This window comes from Psammomys obesus, unplaced genomic scaffold (genome assembly GCF_907164565.1).
Source record: "Psammomys obesus unplaced genomic scaffold, mPsaObe1.curated_primary_1811, whole genome shotgun sequence".
NCBI classification, from domain to species: Eukaryota; Metazoa; Chordata; class Mammalia; order Rodentia; family Muridae; genus Psammomys; species Psammomys obesus.
This window is the reverse complement of record NW_026596046.1, coordinates 14,559,392-14,584,357: the sequence shown is the minus strand read 5'-3', so window position 1 is coordinate 14,584,357 and position 24,966 is coordinate 14,559,392. Positions and strand designations below refer to the sequence as shown.

The 24,966-nt window shown below is 41.5% G+C and overlaps 1 protein-coding gene across 1 annotated transcript in view; it reads right to left on the bottom strand.

Annotated features, from left to right (window-relative positions):
* Window positions 1-24,966, bottom strand: part of Agbl1 (AGBL carboxypeptidase 1) — an 820,675-nt gene that overhangs the window by 711,986 nt on the left and 83,723 nt on the right. The window contains exons 7-15 of the mRNA XM_055623242.1: window positions 19,730-19,938; window positions 15,164-15,329; window positions 14,151-14,215; window positions 8,843-8,959; window positions 7,239-7,822; window positions 6,398-6,481; window positions 6,083-6,169; window positions 4,266-4,414; window positions 3,150-3,237 (exon numbers count right to left, since the gene is read on the bottom strand). Of these exons, the coding sequence (XP_055479217.1) occupies window positions 3,150-3,237; window positions 4,266-4,414; window positions 6,083-6,169; window positions 6,398-6,481; window positions 7,239-7,822; window positions 8,843-8,959; window positions 14,151-14,215; window positions 15,164-15,329; window positions 19,730-19,938 (1,549 nt within the window). The remainder of the gene's footprint in view (window positions 1-3,149; window positions 3,238-4,265; window positions 4,415-6,082; window positions 6,170-6,397; window positions 6,482-7,238; window positions 7,823-8,842; window positions 8,960-14,150; window positions 14,216-15,163; window positions 15,330-19,729; window positions 19,939-24,966) is intronic.

The window sequence follows — 24,966 nt, the reverse complement described above, 5'->3', positions numbered from 1 at the left end:
GAAAGAAAGAAAGAAAGAAAGAAAGAAAGAAAGAAAGAAAGAAAGAGAAAGAGAAAAAGGTTTTGTTCATTTGTTTTCCAGACATGGTCCACTATGCAATCTAGGTTGGCCTGGAATTGATGAGAATCCTTCTGTGGCAACCTCAAAGTCTAAGATTTCAGACATGAGCTACCATTCAGCTATAGCTAAAATTTCAGTACTGGATTCCATTACAAAGGAATACTATGTCCTGAGCTATCAATAGAAAAAAAAGTGGAACAAAAATTTGTTTAATCTCTTTCTCGAAGGGGAGTTAGTCTGATGAGGAAAGGACAGGAGCTCCACAAGGACCAAATATATCTGGGCACAGGGTCTTTTCTGAGACTGACATTCAACCAAGGACCATGTATGGATATAACCTAGAACCTCTGCTCAGATGTAGCCTGTGGTAGCTCAGTAACCAATTGGTTTCCCATAGTGAGGGGAACAAGGACTATTTCTAACAGGAACTCAATGACTGGCTCTTTGGCCTCCCCACCCTCCAAGGGAGGAGCAGTCCTGTTAGGCCACAGAGGAGAGCTTTGCAGCCAGTCCTGAAGATACCTGATAAAACAGGATCAGATGAATGGGGAGGAGGTCCCCCCTATCAGTGGACTTTGAAAGGGGCACGGTGGAGATGAGGGAGGGAGGGAGGGACTGGGAGGGAATGAAGGATCGGGACACAGCTGGGATACAGAGTTAATAAAATGTAACTGATAAGAAAAAAATAAAATTCAAAAAAAATCTCTTTCTCATCATTTTAGCATCTCTACGTTTCTCAATGTATGTAACAGTAGTTATACTATATCATTTATTTTAAAGTAACTTATGAGCAAATATTTGTTAGCTAGTGCATTTTTATGTCTTATTGCTAGTGGTGCACTACCAAAATAAGTTGGAAGCTACTTGTAATTGATAACCATTGATGAAAAGAGTCAGTCAATACACCTTTGAAATTCTCAATGTTGCTGTCAGCTTTTAAAGAAAATGGAGGCACCATTCCCTCCAAGTGTCCTTTTTCTTTCACACCTGCATTAAGTACTCAGATGCCACTTTCACATTTCTCCTTATATTGGGTATCCTGGTATCCCTTAAAATATGACACTAACTCTGCGTATTTCATACCACAATAACAGAACATCTGAGTTTGGACTAGCATAGAGAAGCCTAAGAAAAAAAGGAGTTAAGGTTACTACTGTCTAATACTCCAAAGATAATAAATGCAGAAATGAAACAAAGAAATTTTCTGCAGAAGATCCAATCACAGATTGTGATAGGAAACAGGGTAGAAGATGTTGTACAGTAAAACTATTCCATAATAGACAGAGGTGTTGTAATCTGTGGGTGAATAGAGTTACACATATCTATCCTGTTGTTACAATCATATTATTGGAAATGTGTTAACATAATGTGGTGAATAATTGTAAAACAAACTGCATCACAATGTAGCAGCCTTATCCATTCATCTCTGTTATATTCATGACTGGAATATGAAAAATGAATTACATTATACATGCATGGTTTTCATCCTACCCCTCTGTTATTCCTTAATCAAATAACAATTGTCTTGTTCATTAATCTAAAAGCTATTAACATTGGCTTCTCTTAGGCCAGGGCAGTATTTTTGCACAAGTGTCTCATCTTTCTCCTCTGAGCAGACACCTGCCTCCCTTGAACATCATACTAACTTCCCAGTTCCTAGGAGAACTGGGAAGCGACCCACTGGTAAGCTCTGTTTCATTGATTTAATAATGCAAGACCTTACATTTGAGCAATCTTCACATTCCAGACCCAAGCAAGATTCACATTAAATCTTTTACAGCTATTGACACTTTTCAAAGGACATTCAAAGATATTCCTGACGCAATAAAAATTAGATTTCATATTTTTCCCTGCAATTGTGAACTCTACAATCCTGAGGTAATTTTTAACCTAAATCTCACTGTATCATAAAAAGAGCCCTAGGGGTCCTAAGATAAGTGGGCCAGGAAGTAATTGCCATTTAGGTGAAAGAAAAACCAACAAAGTTGAAATATTTGCTATTCTTCTAAAAAATATATGAAAATGCTGCTTGGATTCATATCTTAATACATCAAGGCCTGAAGCTGCCATCCCCTCTATTGCAAACTGTTAGTCAACTCTGCTCTGTGCTTTCTGTGCAGCTGCTACCTCTATGGTGATTTCTGCTTTTATCCAAACAGAACATCAAGTGCCTAGATCTTTCCTGCCAATACCATCCCCGGAGCCTTAAAGCAGAGAGACATTAGGTGTATATAGCTTCCTTCTTCTGGATGGTGAAAACCATCCTAAACTCTAGTTTATTATCTAGAAGTTTATTAGGAGCCTCTTATAATCTTAGAAAAAATGAGCCTTACTTTAGCTGAAAAAAAAATAGGTACTGGCCTATTGATTTTTATGAGATCTAGCAATGAACTAGCAAGGCATTGTGTAATATTCCTTACCCTTTATTTATGTATTTCAATTTTATTTTCCATATAAGAAAAACGTACATGTTAATAACAATTCTATTTGTTTCATTAAGAAAGCGAATATTTTAAGTTTTTATCATAATTTTGCAGAGTAAATTGATGAAACTAAATATTAATTGAAGAATAAAAATGAATAATGCAAGCTCTCCCTCTTCTGTTTTGTACACAAAACTATGTTGGTATGGAAGAAGGCTTGCATGTGTACATTTGCCATGTAGACATGTCCTTGTACCCTTGAAAAGTGAAGCATATGTGCATAGGGACAGGACACAGAACCTCAGGTTTCCTGTTCACTGGGCCCAGTGAAAACAGGTGAAGAATTAAGGTTTGGAACACTAACCACAGCTTCAGCCTGTACAACTTCTAAGACCTGGCCCAAAAAAATTTTTTTTCAAAAGTTTTCACAGTCATGTGTAAAGAGAAACCAAACATTTTTCAGTAATTCAAAAGATATTTGGAGGTCTAATCTGAGAACCATTTAACCTAACGTGTCTCAAGACAAGGCACTGGCAACAAGTATGGCAGACAAACAGCTTGTGCATATTTATAAAAACAGCAGAAAAAATCAAGAGAGAAAGGGTGTGAGAGAGAGAGAGAGAACGCCTACACAGATCAAATGAAGCCAACTGCATTCTAACATACTTGTAGTAACAAATTTCAGAGCCTGTCCGTATCCAGGCAGGTCGACCTAGGAGAGCCTCTTTCACAGAATACAGGGTCGGCTGCATCCCTGTGAAATAAAAGCAAGGCTTAAACCACAAGAAAATAAAAACAACCAAATGAAGAGTACAGCAGTAGGCTGGACGGTGACCTCTAAAGATACCCGGTTCTTGATTCCCCAAGGCTGAGTTGTGAATGTTCACCATATATAGTCAAAGACACTTTACAAATGTAATTAAATTTAGCTATTGAGCCAGGCTGATTATCCTTGTGGCTCTACAGATGTCTTTGTGAGGAGGTGGCAAAGGGAGGTTTGACTAAAGGACAGAAGCAATGTGACCAGAGACATTAAGGGTGCTATGCTGCCAGCTTTATAGAGGAAAGTGCCTCATGCCAAGGGGTATAAGGAAAACAGCTCTTGGATTAGAAAAGCACATGCTTCATCCCATAAAACCTCCAGAGAGAACACAGCCCTGCATACACTTAAAGCCCCATTTTTGTGAAATGAATGCAAGAGATCGGGCTCGCATTTTCATTCTGCAGGAACTAGTGTCTTTTTCTAGGCAGTATGGAATAGAGGAGGGGCCTGAAGTAGAATGAAGTAAAGGTAGCACCCACAGTTTTTCTTCTCCCAAAGCCACCAAATATATTAGTGAGCTCTCCCAAGTAGGTCATAAGGATTTAAGCATTTTCCAGAGTTTTCTAAATATGTAAAGCAATGTTCGAGTAGATTTTCTAGCTCTGTCTTGTGGCAAGCAGGCCCATATATTCATTTACTCTTGTGATGTTTAAAGGATGGAAAGCAGAAACAAATGAGAGAACCTTCCAGACTTCAAGGTCCAAAGTGTTCGACACCTCTGAAGGCCCTGCAATATCAGATGCACTGCTCACCTTCTGTGGCAGAGCGAGAAGCCCTCATGGCCCTTCCACAATTGCACTATGCCCTCAATTGGCCACTGTCTTGCCACACTGGTAAGCAAAGCACTCCAGCCCACCCTCAGCATGCCGGGACTCACTCCAAGGATAATAATTAATACAGCCAAGAAGTGGCCCATTCATGATATATGCAGAAATCCCCTGATCCCCGAGGGCTCATACCATAGTTGAACTGGCTGTTGGGTTTCTCACAGTTGATGATGTTGAAGCGGTAAATGACAGCGGTCCTCATGCCGCTCACCTTAAAGTAGAACCACTGTTGGTGCTGGGAGCTATTCACATCAGCATTGACCAACAAGTCATACTCAAACCTGTAAAGTCAGAAACAAGATAAAAGATAGAGTTTGCCCTTTCAAAACAAAAGTGATATTTTTGGCCTAATTCATGTATACTCTTCCATTCCTGAGCCCAGGAAAATGACATTTGTCTTAGTTAGGGTTTCTACTGCTGTGATAAAATGCTATGACCAATGCAGGTTAGGGAAGAAGGGGTTTATTTAGCTTGCATTTCCACATTATAGTCCATCATTGAAGGAAGTCAGGACAGAAACTCGAACAGGACAGGAACCTAGAGGCAAGATCTGATGCAGAGGCCACAGAGGGGTGCTGCTTACTGGCTTGCTCACCATGATTTTCTCAGCCTGGCCTTTTATGGAACACAGGACCACCTGACCAGGGATGGCACCACCCACAATGGGCTGTGCCCTCTCCAACAATCACTAATTAAGAAAATATCCTATAGCCAGACATTATGAGAGCAATCTCTCAACTGAGGTTTCTTCCTTTCAGATAACTCCAGCTTGTATCAAGTCAACAAAAAGACCCAGATAGCATAACATTATTTAGGGATAATTATGAAAGGACAGAACTTGGTACAAGGTATGAGAGTAGAGCAGAGTTAACTAACAGAGTTCTATCTCTCCTCCTGTGGCTGTCAGGACCTCACCAAGGAGCTCCCCAAGCAATGATTGAGGCATACTCCATTGGGTGTGTAAATCAGGCCTATAAGCAATTCTATGGCCCTTACTGTTTCCTGTTTCCACAGTGCTCACTCATAATAGTGGTCATTAAAAGTCTTTACTAAGATGTCTATTTTCTTCTAGTTTACGCTGCTCTGACTACAACTGGTTTATTTATGACTCTGTTCTCTGGTCAAAGGTGGATGTAGAGAGAAAGAAACCTCGTGGTGGCAGCAACTTGGGCAGATTCTGGACTGAAAACTATGCTCCTAGGAAACTCTTAAGTAATTGTTACCTCCTGGTTTGGATTTGACTTTAGAAATATGAAACAATGCAAACAGAGTGTTGTTACCTTTCTTTAGAAACCTATGCCCTCGTTTAGATCTCTCTCTCTCTTCTTTCTTCTATGTTTAAAGCTATATTAATTTTTTTCTTAACGAACTTTAATGTTGCTATGAGAAAAGAAAAAAAGAAAAAAAAAAAAAAAAAACAAGCACAAGCCATAAGATGGAGTAGAGGCTTAGCAGATAGTAGAAGCACGCTGGAAAGAAACTTTGACATACTTGTCCTTTCTTTCTTTGGCCCAAGTAGCTTAACTCATCGCTGTCCTCTGTATCAGTCTTTGTTGAAGTAGTTTGTGTACAAAAATAAAACAAAAAAGGTCATCTATAACTCTTCCCTCAAAACTTCACTCCGAAAGTGACATGTTAGATCTTAGCTACACTCACTTCTAAGCTCAAGTTGTGGTAAGCATGTGTCTAAAGCTAAGAGCATGTTCACTGAGCGCTTGCCATGTGCCAGGCACTACTCCAAGAGTTTGGGGCATATAATTAACCCTGACAAAACAGCTACAAAGTTAGGTGTTACTGCTATCCTCATTCTGTAGATGAGAAAATAAAGGCATGAAGTAAGCTAGGCCACCCTTAGAACACCTAGGAAAAGGTGGCAGTAACCCTGGCCTCACTCCAGCACCTGCATGTCTGTATTGCCAAGAGCCATACCTGTAGCTCTTCTTACTTACTCACGCACTTGGATGGCTTTACGAAGATTTCCTGATTCAAACTTGGACTGGAACCTTAAGCAACTGGAAGCAGGGCCTTGCAAAAGCCTATAAAAGAGAGGGGAGAAAGAGAGAGAGAGAGAGAATATGTGAATATGTAATATCGCTGTGTTTACGTTCCTTAAAGAAAAGATGTCTCTCATAGTATTTGTATCAGAATAGTCAACATACTATTTTAGAAGCAGAAATGGACTACCAATACGGAACACTTTTATTAACACGTCACTCACAGAATTCCCCATGCCTCCCTTTCCGGAGATGTTCAAGACCACCTACCAAGGCTCATCTAAACTGAAGACAACTTTATTTATAACATCACTTGGCTGGAGGAGCCTCCGGACGTCCTCAAGTATCTTGATCCTTGAAAAGAAAATTGGAAACAATGCAAGTGTTGGCATCCACTCTTTATCTCAGTCTCAGAAGTCATTAGAGAAACACAGAAGATAGGTGCTGAACAGTGCCTCAGACTGAGGTTCAAGGGGTACAGACAGCACTGCCCATCTTCTTTTTCCTTTTTATTAAACCATAAAAATAAATGAGTAGTAGGAACAGAAGGGAAGACGGTAGGTTTTATTTAAGGTATTCGTAGCTTGAAGAAAGTCTTTAAGAGAATCTGGGCTAGAGTACTATAGCTTTTCTGGCTATATAAATAAGAAATTTCTCTGCACTGAGAGAGCATTGGGGAAGAGATTACCACTATTGACTTTTTGCATCCTTGAAGCTTGGAAGGCTCCAGCAAGGCCTTCTACTTCATATTTATTCTGTAAATTTGTACTCCTTGGACTCTGTCTGTTCTAGAAGGCTGAGGTCAGCCTTTTGTCTGATTAAGGGAAAAAAAAGTGTCTATGAGATTTAAATAAGAGAGAGGGAAAAAGTTTAAAAGGGGTTTCTAATTCCTCTTCTCATTTTCGATTAGTTTTGCTGACATTGGGTAAGAGAATGGTGAAGCTGAGGTGGAACTAAAGCAAAGAGGTTGTCTAGAGAAGTAAGATGGGGACAGACCACCCATGAGGTATTAAGCATGAGGATCCTAAGCATAGCAGTCATGTTGAGATGAGATCAGGCAAGAATTCTAGTAGGAACCCTTCTTAGGACCTACCCTCTATAAAATCCTCACCTCTGTACTCCCAATTTGCGATCCAGCATGGGCTGAGCAGTGGTAGGTGGACAGTGCCCCCAGAGATCAGGTAACGCCATCATCTTGAATCCCACAGCAGATCTTGTTCTCATAGCATTGGCCATATAAAGATGAGGATCGTGGAATGGTGTGTTCTTGAGATGTGCGTGCAGAAGCTTCTCTGCTGTTTCATTGCCTTCTTCTGACTTAGTAGAGTTGGAAAACGAGGCAGTTATCCTTGGGCAAGAAATGGCTTCTATATCCCAAGCAGCCTGTTCTAGGGAAGCCTGACTGTCATCAGAGGCATCATGTCCAGAAGAATCTATCCCAAAGCCATTTTGTGGTATACTTTGGTTCCCATTCATTACAGGTCTTTGTTTTGAGGATGGCCGTATGCTGGACTTCCCTCCCTTCACCAAGTGCAGAATGGAAATATGGTCTGTGTCTTCACTTTCTTGTCCCCAGGAGCTGTGCTCTCTGTTGAAGCACTGTTGTCTTAGAGAGGCAACACTTGGAATGTGGTGGTGATTGGCAAACGGAGTGGCTTTGATGTTCAAATCATCTCCATATTTGGATTCTAGTTCCTTTAAATTCAAAGTAGAAAAACATGTATTATTATTTGTTTCCAGATAAAGAACACAATTTGATCCCAATGCTACCTGTATGGATATAAAGCTAAGTCTGATCCTGATGATGCAGGGGCTTTTTCAAAGAGCCACCCGGGGGGGAGGGGAGGATCTAAACCTTATGAGTAAACAAAAGCCAGAATTACACAAAAGCCATGCTCAGAAAGGGTTTTGGATGGGTCTCATATAATTCTATATAGTGTATAAATTTTTTTGCAACCTCCTCCTCCCCATTCAATTACAGTCTGACTGAACAACTTCATTTATAAGGGTCTCAATGATACACACAGGAAAGCCTTTCACTGTGCCCCAGGCAGTGACTTTGATTTGAAGACAATTCTGATTTTTTTTTTAGAAGTCTGAACTGATTATTTTCTACCCTGAAACTTTGAGCACTGAGCTTCTTTTGCTTTCCAGAGTGAAATAGGATATATCAGCCCTTCGCTACATGTGCCTCTCTATGCCCTTTGATGTGGCTGGATTCATAATTTGTTTAAAAGCAATAAGAAAGTAACAGAGACCAAAAGGCAGGCCTGGGTCTCAATACTAGCAATAGCAGCAGTAGCAACTGCACCATAGGTTAGCATCGCCAGGTCTAAGGTGTTCATTTTGCCTTTACTAATACAGAAAGCCTAGCGTCTGGATGGTAACCTTTAACAATCCATCTATGGTGATGATGGCAAAAGAACACCAAAATCATGCAGAATTTCCGTTTGCTTTTTAGTGGGGAACCAGAGCTCCATGCCCACTCAGCAGGACACTGTTAATAATGTGTAACTTTGTCCTAATTCTATCCTAGGTTTAGAGTTTCAGACCTTATCACTTTCTGGTCTCCCTATCCTTTTCCTTCTGCTTTTCTCTTAGAAGGATCTAGGAACAATGGTAATGATGAACAACACGGTCCATCTGGAAACCTCTGGTTTCCCAGGTTCTGCAAAGATCACAGTATGTATCACCAAGAGATTACATCCTGCTTACCTCACAGTTGTAGGAGAGCTCCGGACACATCACAGCATACTGTGCCAGTTCCTCCTCCGGTAGGTCAAAACCAGGATTAGGACTCAGTTTATTCATATCAGTTTCCAAGTCATCATCCTAAAGCAGAACAAAGAATGGGACACAGTCAAGAAATTCACCTTGCAGGGTGTCAAGACAAGATACATATCTGCTTCTTAGCAGAAGAGGCCATGAGTTCCTTATCTCCAGATAATAATGTTAGCCCACTCAGGAAAGAACTTAAAGAAATATACTTGCTTATAATTTTCAACTTAGAGGGATAAGTGTGTAAAGCATTTTTTAGCATGGATGTCAGTATTCCCTAGCCCTCATCAGAAATAAATGTGCAATAAACTATGTAAATAATAAAACATGCTATCAGAGAAATTCTTTTTCTTGTTCATAAATAGAATCACTGCTGTTATAATCCCTTTTTGCCTGGCTACCTTTGCTGTTTTGGTGCTTTACCTGCACAAACATCCAATGAGCACTTTTCAGGGGTGAGAGCCTTTCTAGATACTAGAGACTCAGTGACAATGAAACAAAGGTCCATGGTCTAGTAGAATTTGCCTTCTAATAAAAGAAATGAGACACATGTAAAGAAAATGGAGCACAGTTATTTCTACCAGTGGTAAATGCTAGAATGTTGGAGGACGGAGACAAGTTTGGCATTAAGATCAAAGTGTGTGTAGCTGTTGGAACTGAGTGACTTGAGAAGGCACACAAAGGAAGTCCCTATGATGTAATGACTGTAGAAGATACAATGATCGATAAATAAAGAAAACCATTCTTGTGAAAGGAGCTGCTTGAATTTGCTTATGGAAAGAAGATGCCACAAACATGGAGCAGGAGCGGAAGATCATAGCAGACGAGATGTGAGAGGAGGTAGCAGAGGGCCATGGCTGATATGTGCAGTTTCTGGGAACAACCTATCCTGCTGTGCCCATGTCTCTCTGTGGAGTTAAAGGTGAACCAGCACTCATAGGTTTCTCTTCATGGAACAAATCACATGAGTAATTATGCTTTTCATCTAGATTAGCATCCTGTAATAGCATACGCTGTCTCCACTCTGAATACATTTGTGCTTCCCAAGGGTCATGGTGTCTTACAGATAAACTGTACCCAGGATGATACTGTCCAAACTCTCTGCCTTTCCATATTCAAGTCCCTTTCCCAAAATACGGAAAATATACCTACCACAAACTCTAGAAACACATTTGGAAAGATAAGGAAAACCTGCCAGTCCCGAAGGCCTATATCAAAGAAATGTGGAAAATAAATGCTTATACTTCTGAGCCAGTGGAAAGGAAGAAAGTGCAATGTTCTATCCATCTCATATAATAGTCCTACAAACCCAGCTCAAAAGAAACGTAAATCCCCTGAGTTTGACTTAATGATACATGCAAGCATGATTCGGGCCTCCACACCCACTGCTCTCATCTCTACAAGCTTTGTCTGTCCGTTCCGACCCTCAGTCATGGCCCAGGGTGGCCCCGTCGAGAACACAACATGGCTAGCCACTGGGAAGACTGTCTCTACCAATGAATAGGACTGTTTTTTTAGAGTGAGGCTTGTTGTATAAGCCATAGGTGGCGGCGTAGTTCATTCCACATTTGGTCATTGACCCATGCAGTCCTACAGCAGGGGTTAGCAAATGGTGACCCGCTGCTTTTCTTTGTAAATAAGGCTTTCTTAGGGCACGGTTGCGCTCATTCCTCTACGTGCCATCAATGACTGACAACTTTGTATAGCAGCAAAGGTGGATTGATGTGGAAAGGACATTTCTGTTCTACAAAGACATGAAGCGAGACTGAAGACATGGCTCGACGGTTAAGAGTACTTGCTACGTAAGTATGAGGACCTGGTTTTGGATGCTTAGCGACCACATAAAAAGCTGGACAAGGTCACATGTGCATCTAAGCCCAGCGCTGTAGGGGCAGAGACAGGAGAATCACTGGGGTTTGCTGGCTACCAGTTCAGCTTCAGAGACTAAGAAACCATATCTTAATAGAATATGGCAGAGAGGAATAGAGCAGGGCACCCAAATGTTCCCCTCTGGCCTCCAAATGCACATGCGACCACATACTTGCATGCTTATGTATACATATGAAAACCACACCAACACATGAGACCTTCACCACTTCATATAAGACTATTTATACTCATCTAGGAATGGACCCGCTGTTGTGTCCTCGTATTTTCTAGGATTCCGGTAGCCCCTTAATCTCAACAACGCATTCTGACCTGTCCTCCTTAAATTGGACCTTATGAGTACTGTCACTTCCCTGATGCACACTGGCTTGTTCAGATCATAAAGTGCTTAGTTGGCCTTTAGTAAGGACAACTCCAAGCTCACAGTGGTGTGAACACTGACAATAAGAACCAATGTCTTGTTTGCTGTTATATCATACAACCATTCCCCCAGAACTTCCAGAACTTAGCCTGATCTGTGTGGATCATACCAAAGAAATCACCTGAAAGAAAGAAAAGAAATTCAAAAAGAAAAGAAATAAATGTGTGGGGGAATGGGAGGGAGAGGAGCCCAAGCACGCTCTGCATTCTCCTCTCTCCATAGTTTTCCCAAATCTAATTCAAACATGAAGAAAATAACATAGCCGCCATCTTATCTTCATGTGTTGTTCCTCTTCTCCTATGTTGGCCCCGACATTTTCTAATCAAATCAGATCATTCAACTCCTCAGACCTTCTACTCATGAGATTTTTTTTGAAATAGATTTACCCAGATATAGGATTCATTTATCTGCAATTTTCAAATGAGAATGCTTCAGGCTAACGGCCTGGGTCAAGATCATAGCAGATGAGGTGTGAGAGGAGATTAGATTAGAAAAGAAAGAGATTGTGATTAGAAAAGAAACAAGATGTGTTCCTTGTCCATATTAGGGGCAGCAAACGCTACAGCAGTTACCAAGAAAAAGCTGGTAGCTGGGAGGCCAGCTCTCCTATTCTGAGAGTCAAGCCTGTGTTACCCCATTGCTCTATGCCCACCGTCTCCTCAGCTGTACGTTTTAATGAACAGTTTATAGGCCCCCACTAATTTATCTTTTGTTTCTTTCCTGGCTGGATTTTTGTATTCTTTTAATCTCCACACCTTCCTACCCCACCATTCTCTCTAGTATGGAGTCAGGGAAAGCATCAGGACCCCCTAAGACTCTAGCTAGCTGCATGGAGTCAAGCACCATCAAACGCTGTGTCCGCCTGCATCAGACACATAAGGCGGCTGACAACCTATCAGACATCCAGTTATCAAAGTTCAAGCAAGAGGGGAGTAGAAGGTGGCATTGATGAATGACTGCAGCAGCCCGGTATTATTCAAATGATTCTGCACGTACTCTATAGGCCTGCGTGGCCAAGCCACAGCAAAGAACCAATTTGCTACTGATGACTCCAGAAATGATTCTATTTATCAACAAAACCTTGGGAACATCAGACTGTCAATAGCAGTCTAAGCCCAGAGACGGGCCCGAGAGATAGTCCCTAGATGTCTGCCATGGCCAGCAACAGGGTGAGATTGCTTGGATTGAGAATTCTAAAACCTCTTTCTCTGTAGGAAAGGAAAGAAAATGAAAGGAGAAGGAATAAAAAAGGAAGGAAGGGAAAAGGAGAGGAGAGAAGAAGAGAGGTGGAGACTTGTTTCTTTTAGTTTTGTATAACATTTTAAATTGTGTGTATGGTGGGATGTGGGGGGTGTATGTGTATGTGAGAGTGTGTGTTTTTGCTTTGTATGGAGTGCATTTGTCATGTGTGTATGTGTTTGTTTGTATGTGTGTGGTGTGTGTGTATATTTGTTATGTGTGGTGTGTGTTATGTGGTGAGGTGTGTGTTTGTTATGTGTGTGAGGTGTGTGTGTGTGTCTGTGTGTGTGTGTGTTTGCTATGTATGTGGTGTGTATGCATGTGTGCATGTGAGTATGGGGGGGTGGGGTGTGAGCGTGTGTGTTTGTAATGTGTGGTGTGTGTTTGTGTGTGTGTATGTGTGTGTCTCTGTGTGTGTTTATTATGTGTGTGGTATGTATGTGTGTATGTGCAAGCAAGCACATATGTGCACACACATACACATACTCAGAGGTAAAAGGACAACTTGGGGAAGATGGTTCTCTCCTTCTATCATATGAGTTCTGGAGACTGAACTCAGATCATTATGCTTTGCAGCAATTGTCTTTATCTGCTGAGCCATCTTGCTGATGCAGAATTATTTTTAAGTTTGAATTTCACTTCCAGGACTGTGTTTCAGATCTTATGCTACAGATGACAAAAGTAAGGAACTATGAACGGAGAAACTTATCCAAAATTATATACAGCAAATAAAAATGGAGACAGAATTATAACTCATAAACCAACTATCGTTCTTCTAGGAGAATGGTTGACAATTAAGAATGGTTTGGCAGTTTGTGGAGATGCTTTTTGTTCATAAATGAAGGGCAAAGTGATGGATGCAATGGGTGAATAGTGAGTGGAAATCAGGGATATTGTTAAGCATACCATAATACACACCCTCCTTCAAATAAGAAATATTCGATCTATATTAAAATAATGCTAAAGTTTAAAACACCTATCACCAAAAAATAAATAAATAAATAAATAAAATAAATAAAAAAAGGCAGCCAGCAAACTATGTTCTTCAGACTGGGAAACAGCTATATCCATTCATTCTTGTATTATGGATGCCAGTTTTTGTGTTATAATGGCAAATTGAGTCATTGAAGAAAAGAAGAAGTGGTTCACAGAGCGTAAAATAATTACAGTGTGAACTTTGATAAAAAGCTTGCAGCCCTCCCTTTCAGGGATCACTGTGAGATAGGGAACAAGCAACATCATGTCTTTGGGAGCTGAGCTGCACCTTGGAAAGCAAGGAAGACTAATCCATAGAGGTGCGAATGGAATGCACAGGGCCACATCCCTGTGCAAAATGGAAAGAGGATAAGAAATAGGACTTAGGAAGACGGGTGAAGTCTAGAAGAAAGTTCCCTAAATCATCTTTCTATGCCCTTATTAAATAAACCAACCCTAAGCCTGGAACCACAAGTCTGTCAGGATCATACTGGTAGAATACTTGGATCACAGTCAATAGACTTGACTTTACAAGGAGACTATGTACGAGATGTAGCAAGATGAAAATGACATCTGAAAAATCCACAAGAGGATCTGTGCTTTCCAGACATCACTACTATTGGAGTAACAATGCTGGAGTAGGTTCAGCAGACATAGGAAGTGTGCTTTCTACTGTGCGGTGTCAGCATAGATATTATCACAAGCAAGGGCACGGTTACCTACTTCTTTCACAGCCTCCGCATCTGAGTCTTTGTCCATCTCCTCATCGCCATCATCTTCCAAATCTTCTGGGTGGGAGAAATGAGGTGAAAGAATGAGGATACTCGTTTTCTGTTATATACTCTCCTATGCACAGTGGCCTGGATTTTCTTTGCAAATAAGGGACCCATTACCAAGCAAGGGCACACTAGGATGGTCACACCTTTGTGTGCATGCTGTGCACGTGAGCCTATGCGAGGAGGAGGCCATGATGCCTAAACCATCATTTCGAGCAAAATGCAAAATGAAGGTGAAGAGAAATAGCACCCAAATGGCACTACAGTTTTTCCTCCTTCTTGATTTGGAATATTGATGCAACTGACACTGTCGAGATTTACAGACCCCGTGTGTGTACTCTAAATTCATTGTAATTTAGACAATGCCTTGGTCAAGTCCCTGTTTTTAAAATGAAGGAATTTAAGAACTCTCCACTAGCTTTAGAAAGCCATCAGATGCCATGTGCCAAAATTTCAAGTGTGGGAAGTCTGCAGCAAGGAAAAGGAGATTAAAAACACACTAGAATCTTTGACCTTAAGGTCTTCCTGGAGGTTGAATCATGATGCTTTTGGATATTCTAAAACGTGTATTACGTAGTTTTCAATGATGAAAGTTTTACTTCAGTTTTGTCCAAAGGACAAACTAATTTCACCAATAGACAGTACAGCAAAGATGTTGGGGTAAAACAACTGTGGAAAGATTGGGGTTTTTTTGTTTTGTTTTGTTTAATTAGATGAGATGACTGCACAAGCCACCAGGCAACGCGGCAACAGCTAATAATTAGGGGTAATGTGAGTGAGCTTGAAGCTGCTTCTCCCTGCTTATGAAAACTCTACTCTTTCATACATGTCTGTCTCTAATTAGCTTATTAGATGATCATGGCTGACCCATTCAACTGCTTCTGCTTTAATCCCCATCCCTCTGGCATGCTGTAAAATGCGAACTCTCATCTCAAAGCTTAGAGCTTCCTGAGACTTTACCTTCGGCTAGACCTTGTGGAAGCCCCGAGCTGCTGCTTCCAGGAGCTGGGAAGGTATAGGCACTCCTAGTGGTGACCAGGGGGAGTGGACTCTCGGGGTAGCACTGCCTGAGGATCTGAATCACAGCAGAGATCACAGGTTCCATGCTCTTGTTCTCCAGGCAGGTCTGAGCGGAGAGAATATTATAACAGACATGTGTGCAGACGCCATGCTGGGACATTATTTCAGATAATGAAATGCACAAACCCAAGTGGACGGTAAACAGTGCTGTATGGTGTTTAGTAGTTTGACTGTTCTAAAGGAGAATGTGGTCTAGTCAGAATCGGTATTTTTATTTCTGTTTTGCTGCTCGGGTGGCATTGGAGGCTCTACTGGAGGCAAGTCCTTATCTGGGATGCCTGAGGAAAGAGTAGTGACACATTCCTTCAGGTACCCGTGAGTCACTGTGAATCATGGCCTAAGTTGAGGAAGGAGTGGCTGAATTGATGAAAGTCTTGCTTTTCTCTTTGGGCTGTTATCTGAACAGAAAAACGTGAAGGATTAAACTATCAAATCATAAGGAAAACCCAAGCAAACCCCACGTGCCTAAATTCAACAACTTGCTTGTCTCAAAGCCCACTGTGCAGATCTCGCATGGTACCTACCCAAAGCAAAGAAAACGTGAATTTGCAGATGTAATGTTTTGATGGTGATGGAACATGACAATACCTTTCTTTACAGGCACTGTGAAAAATGTACAGACAAGTTTACCAAGTTGAGACAGAGTTGGATGTAGCCTGGTAACTCTGTGTCCAAAACACACCATTTCCTCCAGTAGCTATGCCGAACTTGGTATAGAAATATGTCCAGCAGTGGGATGCAGGGGTACATGCCTGTAATTCCAGTATTCAGGGAGGCAGAAGCAGGTGGATTTCTGTGGGTTCAAGGCCAGCCTGGTCTATTAAATGAGTCCAGGACAGCTAGTGCTACACAGAGAAACCCTGTCAAAAAAAAAAAAAAAATCTAAGATGAGACTCCAGAATAAGAGTCTTACAAGATACAGAAAGTTCTCAGATTAAGAAGGCATAATAGCTAGGTGCTAAGCATCTGAACATCCTCCATAAGCCCTGAGTTGTGGTGTTGTCTGCACTCATAGTACAGGTAGCTCAGGAAAGCAAAGAGAGAAAATACCAGTAAAAATGGAGCTGGGGAAATGGCTCCACTAATAAAGTCCAGGCCATGCAAGCATGAGGCTCTTAGATTGATACTCCAGGACCCACATTAGAAAAACAGACTGCACAGTACAATACACTAGAAATACAGAGATAGAAGAACCTAGAGAACTTGCTAGCCAGCCAGCATAGCCAAGTCGGTAGTCCCCAGGTTCAGTGCAGACCTTGTCTCCAAAAATAAGGTGGAAATAAAATGAAGAAGGGACTAGATTTCAACCTCTGGCTTACACACACACACACACACACACACACACACACACACACATTCACAGATTATGCATCTACACACACATGTGCATACACAAACATGGCCAAGAATTAGCAAACGAGGCCTTTGGATACTGTTCAGGGTTAGAGCACTTGGTTAGAATGTGTAAAACCTGCATTCAATTCCCAGCCACCACTACACACACAAAAAGCAGACTGCAAAATGTAAGTGAGCCAACTTTCAAAACAGAAATGTCTTAATGCAATCAAGAATGCCACTTTTTCTTTAGTGTGCTCAAATGGTACCAATCAAGTGTCTCTGCAGACACAGCAGGAAACACTCCCAGTGGAAAATGAATTAGTTGAAGATATTTCATCCCTTTGGCCTGGTCAAATGGCCTCAAGTGTTTGTTGTAGAGTTATTAGTATTAGAAAAAGAGAAAATGGAGTGTGGAAGAGAAAGAAGGAAGGCAAATAGATGCAGATTGGGGATGATGCTCTGAGATTCAGCTTAGGGAAAACAGAGCTAAGTCCAAGCCAACAGCATCAAAATGCCAACATTTTGGAGCCCAGCTCTATCTGTAATTGCCACTGACACAGCCACTGATGATGATTGATGGCAACAGCTTTTTTGTTTTGTGTGAGATGGTCCAGGTGAGAACTGAGTAGAAGGAGAAAAGCAAGTTCATGCATCCTAAAAGTGTGGATCATGCCATAGCTGAACAAAAAATATTGGGCAGGGAGGGGTAGTTGAATTATATAGAGACCAGGTCATTAATGATAATGTCATATTGGCGGGCCTTCCTTTATTTGGAGTTAAATGTTCATGAATTCAAAACTTGATTATTGATTCCAAGAAAATAATAATTTCTAGATTCACTTGTCATCATGTCCCTTGATAACAGACCCTGGAGGGCAATGTCAGATGACAACATTAGGTTAAGAAGTGAACTTGGTAAAAGTCCCTGTAGGAGAACATACTATTTAAAAGGCTGAAAGCAAAGTGGCCGGGGGAAGGGGGACATCAGTGAATGTGGGGATTTCAACCCCTGAAAACTTCACCCACATGTTGTGCATATGTTTCCATGTGACAGGATTCGTGTATCATGGACAATTTATTCAGCATTGTTCCATAACCCTTCCTGGGCTACTTTTTCATATAATGCCAATCAGAGATTACAACACGGGCTGAACAAACCTCACTATGAAATGTAGATTCTGCCTCCACTCACATTTGACTTCTGTTTACAACAGCAAGTGGAGGCTGGAAGCTTATTGATTGCTTAAGAGAGGGATTGAAGACATTACTGACCTGTCGAGGAACTGTGTCTAAAGCGCTGCATATGTGCTTGAAGCCTCTCGCATGCCTGAGCTTTATTTGCTGTAATATTTTTTTTTCACTGTGTCCCTCTCTGCAATATACGACTGTAAAAATCACCATCTTTTTCTTCTACTGCTCTTTTGGATATGTTTAGTGCAGAACAGAAAAACAGCCAGTGATATAGAGGACAGACTGGGTGAGCATGCCAGCTAGAATGGGAGTGCCTGGTATCAGCCATTGGGGGGAAATTTCACAAGGACTGGGTGAGATTAGAGACTTGGAGGATCATGAGCCTACAGAGCACACGGAAGCTTGGAAAAAATGAAAGCGCTGCTTGATCCAGAAAAGCAGAATTCAAAATGCAGCTATTTCATGACTGAGAAGCTCTGCACTCAGTAATGACAAGAGAAAAACCCAGAGGTAATAGCAGACAGAGAATTAGATATCGGTTTGCAGCAACAATATCATGTTAGTATTTGGAGGGGGATGTGGTTTTTAAAGAGAATTGGAAAAGTCTAGTGATGCTATGGTGGGAGAACAGCACTCTCATTGGCTGCTTCATTGCTTCTGCATGGACTCAGGTAGAGTAAATTTGGAAGGTTTCCAGAGAGGACCAATGAGCACCAGAGACTAACAGCTGGGAAAATAACAGGGAACACAAGGCATATGAAACAGAGCAGGTGATGGATATTTGGATGTTCGGGTCTCTGAGACTGTATTTAAATCAGCCCTAGTCAAGTGTAGCTGAGGAATGTGTTACTTGAGTTGAACCCAAATAACCTCGGACCATACACCCCACCTGGTGCAGATAAGTGCCAACTGAAGGAGTCTCTATTTTCTTTGCCTGGGACACTCCCTTAAACTTGGTATGATGGGCTGTCCAATAATTTAGGTTTGAGTATTACCTACTCAGAGAGACCTTACTGTCACTAAATGATCTTCTCCTTCCACCTATAGGAGTCTCTCTTACACTATTGGTTTCACAAACAACTGCAAAAATCTTTCTCATTGGATGTTTTGTTTATTTAAGGCCTGTCTCCTGATAAGGCCTGTGCTCCCATAAGATCAGAAGTACCATTTGTCATGTTCACCATAGATTCCCAGTACTATTTAGTCCAGTGACCACTCACACTCAAAAGAAGGCTAAGATACAGTATGTATTTGCCTGAACACATGAACTTAGTGGACAAAACAATCTAAGTGTTTCAATTCCACATTTTTAGTGTATATGTGTGTGTTTCTTTTATTTATTTTGTTGTTGTTTGAAACAGGGTTTCTCTGTGTAATCCTGACTGTCCTAGAACTCACTCTGTAGACCACGCTGGCCTCAAATTCACAGAGATCTGCCTACCTTCTGCCTCCTGAGCACTGGGCTTAAAGGTATGTGTCACCAAGCAAGGCCATATGTTTCTTTAAATTAAAAAAGAAGCAAAAGAAAATTGATGGTTTGAGAAGGTAGATGATAGTTTAAAAGTTTCACAGCTTTAAATTGAGATCTATTATTCTGGAGCCCATAGTCTTAATCACTTTGCTATTTGTCATCTTTAGTAGTATGCTGACAATAAACACATGATTCTGAATGAATGAGTGAATGAATGAATGAATGAATGAATGAGAAAACTCATACTGATTGAATGATTGAATGAGAATACGAATGAGTGAATGAATAGGGATTTGAATCCAGAACACCTGCCATATTGAACCAAGAGCCATGTTGAAGCTGTTGCTTTAGTTTTCCCTGCTTTGTTCAAGACAATTTCCATGCTTCAGCCTTTGAGGATCATCCAGAAGCCATCTGCCTGCTGAGGAAATCCCCATGCTGGCTACCTGTGCAATGCTGAAGAGAGTCTCCATGCCTTGGGCTGCCAGGAAGGCCTCTCTGCCAGACCGGAGGGTGACGATGTGCCTGAGGCAGAGCAGGAGCTCATGGCGGATCAGCACATAGGTGTTGGTCACATCGTGGCTGTGCCAGTCCTGATGAAGCCTGAGTAAGCTGGTGACGTAGCCTCTGTTCACTGCCCTGCGACAGTTAGACTCTGGAGACAAAAGGAAAAGGTCACGTCAGTCACAGGACACGGCAGCCTGAGAGTGCCACGGTGTGTCTCCCACTTAATACTTACAGTGGCCATAATAACAGTATATAAAAATGCCAGCTGGTCTTTTAACCAAATGATCGAAATTAACATCTCTAGTAATAGGACATGAGTTCACAACATGCCCCACTTAATATGATGACCCGAGAAGGACACAGCATCACTTCTATGGCATTCCTGCCAAAACACATGATGTTAATCTTAGCATTAGGAAAGTCAGCAAGCTCATAGTGAGGTAAATGCTACAAGACATGTGACCTATATTCTTCTCAAATGACAAAATCATAAAAAGGAAAAAAAAAGACTTGGAATGGAGACAGGAAAAGACTAAGACAAGACAACATGGCACCTAAGACTAATGTGTAGTTATAATTCAGATAATGGGCCAGAAAAAAATTACTTTTGCTAGAAAAAATCATCAGTGAAGCAGGAGCTAAAATTTGAGTAAACTTCATAGATCACCTCCTAGTATTATGTCAATATTTATGCTATGTAGCTACTTCCTTCTAATTGAAACACTCCTTATCCTTCCTGGAGGGAGACTCAGGAGACTCAGGAAGTTCTTGAAACTGAGAAGATTAAAAAAACCCTTTCCCAAGGTTACATAAGCAGTAAGTAACTGTAGTGTTACAGGAGATTGCAGAAGCAGCTGCCTGCAAGTTCCGAGGGGGATGGCTGTAATTTTCATGAGTCATTGCTCATACTTCTGAGGTGGGCTGTTTGGTGACACAGCTGTCTGAGTCGCCCATGTCCCTGTAACTAACCTTTCACCATGCCCCTAGAAAGTAACCACAAGAAAAACTCATTTCACTAAGGCAGACTTAAGTAGAATCTTTTCTTTGGTTTGTCATCGGTACCCTTTCTGTGATGAATATATATTTACTCATGTCTCCACAGGGAAAGTCACATAACACAATTGGCACCCAAAGGCTGCTTGACAGACCCATAGATTATACTGAAAGAAGCTGTTGAATGGATTCTGCTGTTAGAGTTAAGCCTGACATAGCTGAGGGTGGGGCATTCACAGGGGCAGTCCCAATGTGGCTACCTTCCCCCGTGTAGTATGAGATACTGTGGCTCCTTGCTTTGGTGACTTTTGTGCGATCCCTGCTGTGAACTGATAAAACATGCAACTGATGTCAAGCTGTCTGAGGGGTGGGTGCCCTGGGGTGTGGCTGTCTTCCTCTGGTACCAGGGGGCCAATCTTGAGTGTGGAATGGGTTTGAAGATGCACCCAGAGGAGTGCTAGACTAGAGACCCTAAAGTAGTACATACTGAAAGGGTTCATAAAAGGGCTGTGGTAGCATCTGTCCATAAGACATATAACTAAATCTGAACATCCTGCCTGCAAATAATTTTGCCCACCTAAGAGGGGAGTTACAATGGGAGAAGGCATGGAGACGCTCTCCTTGGCACTAGCATGAAAAGTGAAATAAGCTAGGATGAGACTGGGGTGTTTGCTTGTCATTTATTATAGCTGGTGGGACACAAGGGAGAGAGAGTACACTTTAGATCTTGCTAATAAGCTCTTCCTGGGGTCCCAGAACATGAAATAAAGAATCAGACAGCAAGGAGAAAGAGAGCGAGGTCAAAAGACAGAGGATGCTATTTCAGTCCAACCTTTGATACGGAAAAAGGGGGGTCCTTAACTACACATGCAGATGGGGGCTTTAATAATGAAAGCTGTCCTGTTTGCCATTCTGAATGAGATTTAAGCATCATCCCTTAGGGTCCTCCAGTAGATGGCTATCCTATATTATATGGCTAATGCCCACTTTTAAGTGAGTATATACCATGGACTGGGGGAAGGGGTGCAGGGAAGAGGAAGGGAGGGTAGGACTTGGGGGGAGTTGAGGGAAGGGGCTTCAATTGGGATAGATAATAAATAAATTGTGAAGAAAAAAAGTTTAAAAAATAATGACAGCTATCGTAATCAGGGAACAGTCTATCTCTGACCTGCTAGAATTGGGAAGTAATTTTAAACAAGCAAGGGACTAATCTCTCACAGCCATGTTTGTGAAGCTGAGAGACAAAGACGCAGACAGAATCAGTCTGAGTACTGTGAAGAAACTGAACAATATAACTGTTCAACCCCCCCCCCCTTGAGACAAAGACTTCATATGAGGTGATACAAAAGGTCCTTTGTGGACAGGCTTATATACATCATTAGGAATACTTGACTATCGCTGAATGAAGTTCTCGTAAACATCAAGAATGGATAAAAAGGACGAACAGATGTTACTGAAGGAATTAGGCGACAGGTTCTGGGCCAGACAAGTTTGTATTCACTAAAGATTTTTTTAAGTTAATTCAGCATGGATCCCAAGACTGATTTGAAGCTTTTGTGGCTCTGAAAAGCCCTATAGTAGGATACAATTTAAGGTAGTAGGGGCTACGACAGATCTTAATTCTGTAACAGGGGATGGCAGTCATGTTCATGAGGCATATGCCATGGATCTCAGTTTGCAAGTAGGTACTGGATATGTGAGTTGTTCTCTGATGATGGATCCTTTCAGCAACCAGGTGTGGCTGAGGCAAAAAGCAGTGGGTGTTGGCCTGCAGCCCATCAGACCCGGGTGCCAGCCTTCAAATTGCCATCTAAATACCCATAGATCACCACTACTGTCAGCCTCGGTTGTGCTTACTTCAGAGACTCACAACCTGTTAAGTTGCTGTGAATAAGTGAGCGTTACTGTGACCTGGTAGTTCAAGGCTTCCATAAGTGGAAGAAAATGAGTAGACATCAACATCACCTCCTCCAAGGATCAGAGAACACCTCTTTTCCAGATCCAGGAAGCTCAGGAAACTTACCAGATTGACAAGATGCCCATCTCCGAAGTTATGTAAACAACTAACAGCTGCGAAGCAAAGATTTCAGTTGAGTGTATGCCCCACACCTGTCTGCACACTGGCAGGGAGTGCCAGCCTTGCAATTCTTTGAGTCCTGACCCATGCAGGGATCCAGTGTCTGAGTGCTATAACTGCCTGAGTTTCTTTTGTTCTTGTAAGTAACCCATTATTCAAGCTCCTGTAAGTAATGTCCAAAAATTAATTGCTTCCCCAAGACAGACTTTCAATAGAAGAAATTATTTGCTCTGTCATTCCCTATCTGAGATGAATAGACATTTGTTTGTAACTCTCCAGGAAAAGTTACACAACTGTTTATTTTTAGATTTTGTTAGACAGAGGTTATATAAGAAAATACTCTACTTTTTAATAAATTCTCTATTGGAAAAACATGGAAGTCTATAAGTTATTCTAAGAAAAACTAAAAGAAAATAATGTTGGATAGGAAAAGGGGAGAGGTTGGGAAAGGAGAAAAAGAAAAGGAAAGAGAAAAGAATGATGGAAGGAAGGAAGGAAGGAAGAAAGAAAGGAAGGAAAGGGTGTTTTCCATCATAGTTTCATTCTTCTCTGTGTCTTTACAAGGCTGGGTGGGAGAAAGGATCAAGTCAGACACCATATTTTAAAGGTTAGTATGTATTGGAGATGTGCTAGGTGCTTTTCCCAGAGAAAGCCAGTTAACTTGACAATCACAGGGTTACATGTTTATTTAATGTGGCTACCATGTCAACATCCACTTCCTCTAGCTCAGCGAAAACTTTCCCTCTCCAGGTAAGATTCCAATATGATGTACTTGTTTCTCAACTCACAAACATTAAACCAGCATTTTGTTCTACTGCCAGCCAGATCGAATGAACAACGTCAAAGTCATATAAGTAAGTTCTCTTGACTTCATACTCCTTTGAGGGAGTCAGTCAGCAACCTCTGTGGGCAAGCCCTTAAACGGACCATGGCCCTTAGTGAAGGTACAGTTCCTTTACATCCTCTCTTCTCATTACACATTGAACTCCCTGCCTCACCCAGATTCCTTTTCAGCACCTATGGATCATTCGTCTTTTCTCTCAGTCTGAAACTAATAACTGCTTTTGTGACAATGTGTGTTTGGTTCTGTTTGACACACCAAACAGAGCTTGCTCCTGGTCAGCACTGGTGAATGGCTGTCTGAGCTTATGGCTCCTCTTGACAGAAATACTGAAAGACCAAACTACAAAGAAATTATGGCAGAAGGCTGGGCTCAGAAAAAGAAGGAAAATCCTCACATAAAGACTATTAAACCTCAAGGTGGGCTGTGGGAAGAGAGCAAGCTGTACTGATGATGTTCAGGTCAAAGCAGACAGTTCACCCTGAAGGGTTATTCTATGAGGCTTCCTATAGCTAATAGAAATTTAACAGACTTCTGCCTTCCCCTCTTCCATGCCTTGATTTCTCTGTCTCAGCTCAGTTTTCCTGCTGATCTCTGCTAAGACTAATATATGGATCTCTTTATCAAGATACCTTGTCAATTGTCTCTGAAGGAACACAAGGCCAGTAATAGTCCAAGATAGCCCTGTCAACAGTTCATCTATACTGGTTTTCAGATTAATTTCCCTGCACTATGGGGGCGAGTGACTGAGTGTGGAAGTGTCAACCCAACAGAGGGTTGTGGTCCTTAGAGCGCCTACAAACCAAATGAGGCACACTGTGGGACTCCAGATGGCTGTCTCTGTGACTCTGCCACAGATGCTCAAATCCTGCCCTCCTCTCGAGGCTATGTGGCTCCATTATATGAACCAATCGTGCTGGCTTATGAGACAATATGTGCTTCTAGCCAAATGCGTGTGAGGGAGCTCCCCTGAGCTGTAATCAGAAGAGCAGAATTACAGCTTCAAGTATTATTTTTTTTTCCACAAGACCATGTACGTGCACACGGGTGTAAAAAACAACATGGAAATTCAATGCTGTATTCCACGGAGATTTTTCTCATAATATTAACAGACCTTTTATTTTGCTTGTTTATAACATTTTAAATTGCAGGGCTTTTTCTTAGCACTCCTGAGAATTTTGACCCATGTGAGGAGCTGATTTTATTTTGTTTTTTTTTTTCTTTTACAACATTTCATGCAGCCATGACCCTGAATTGAGAGTGAT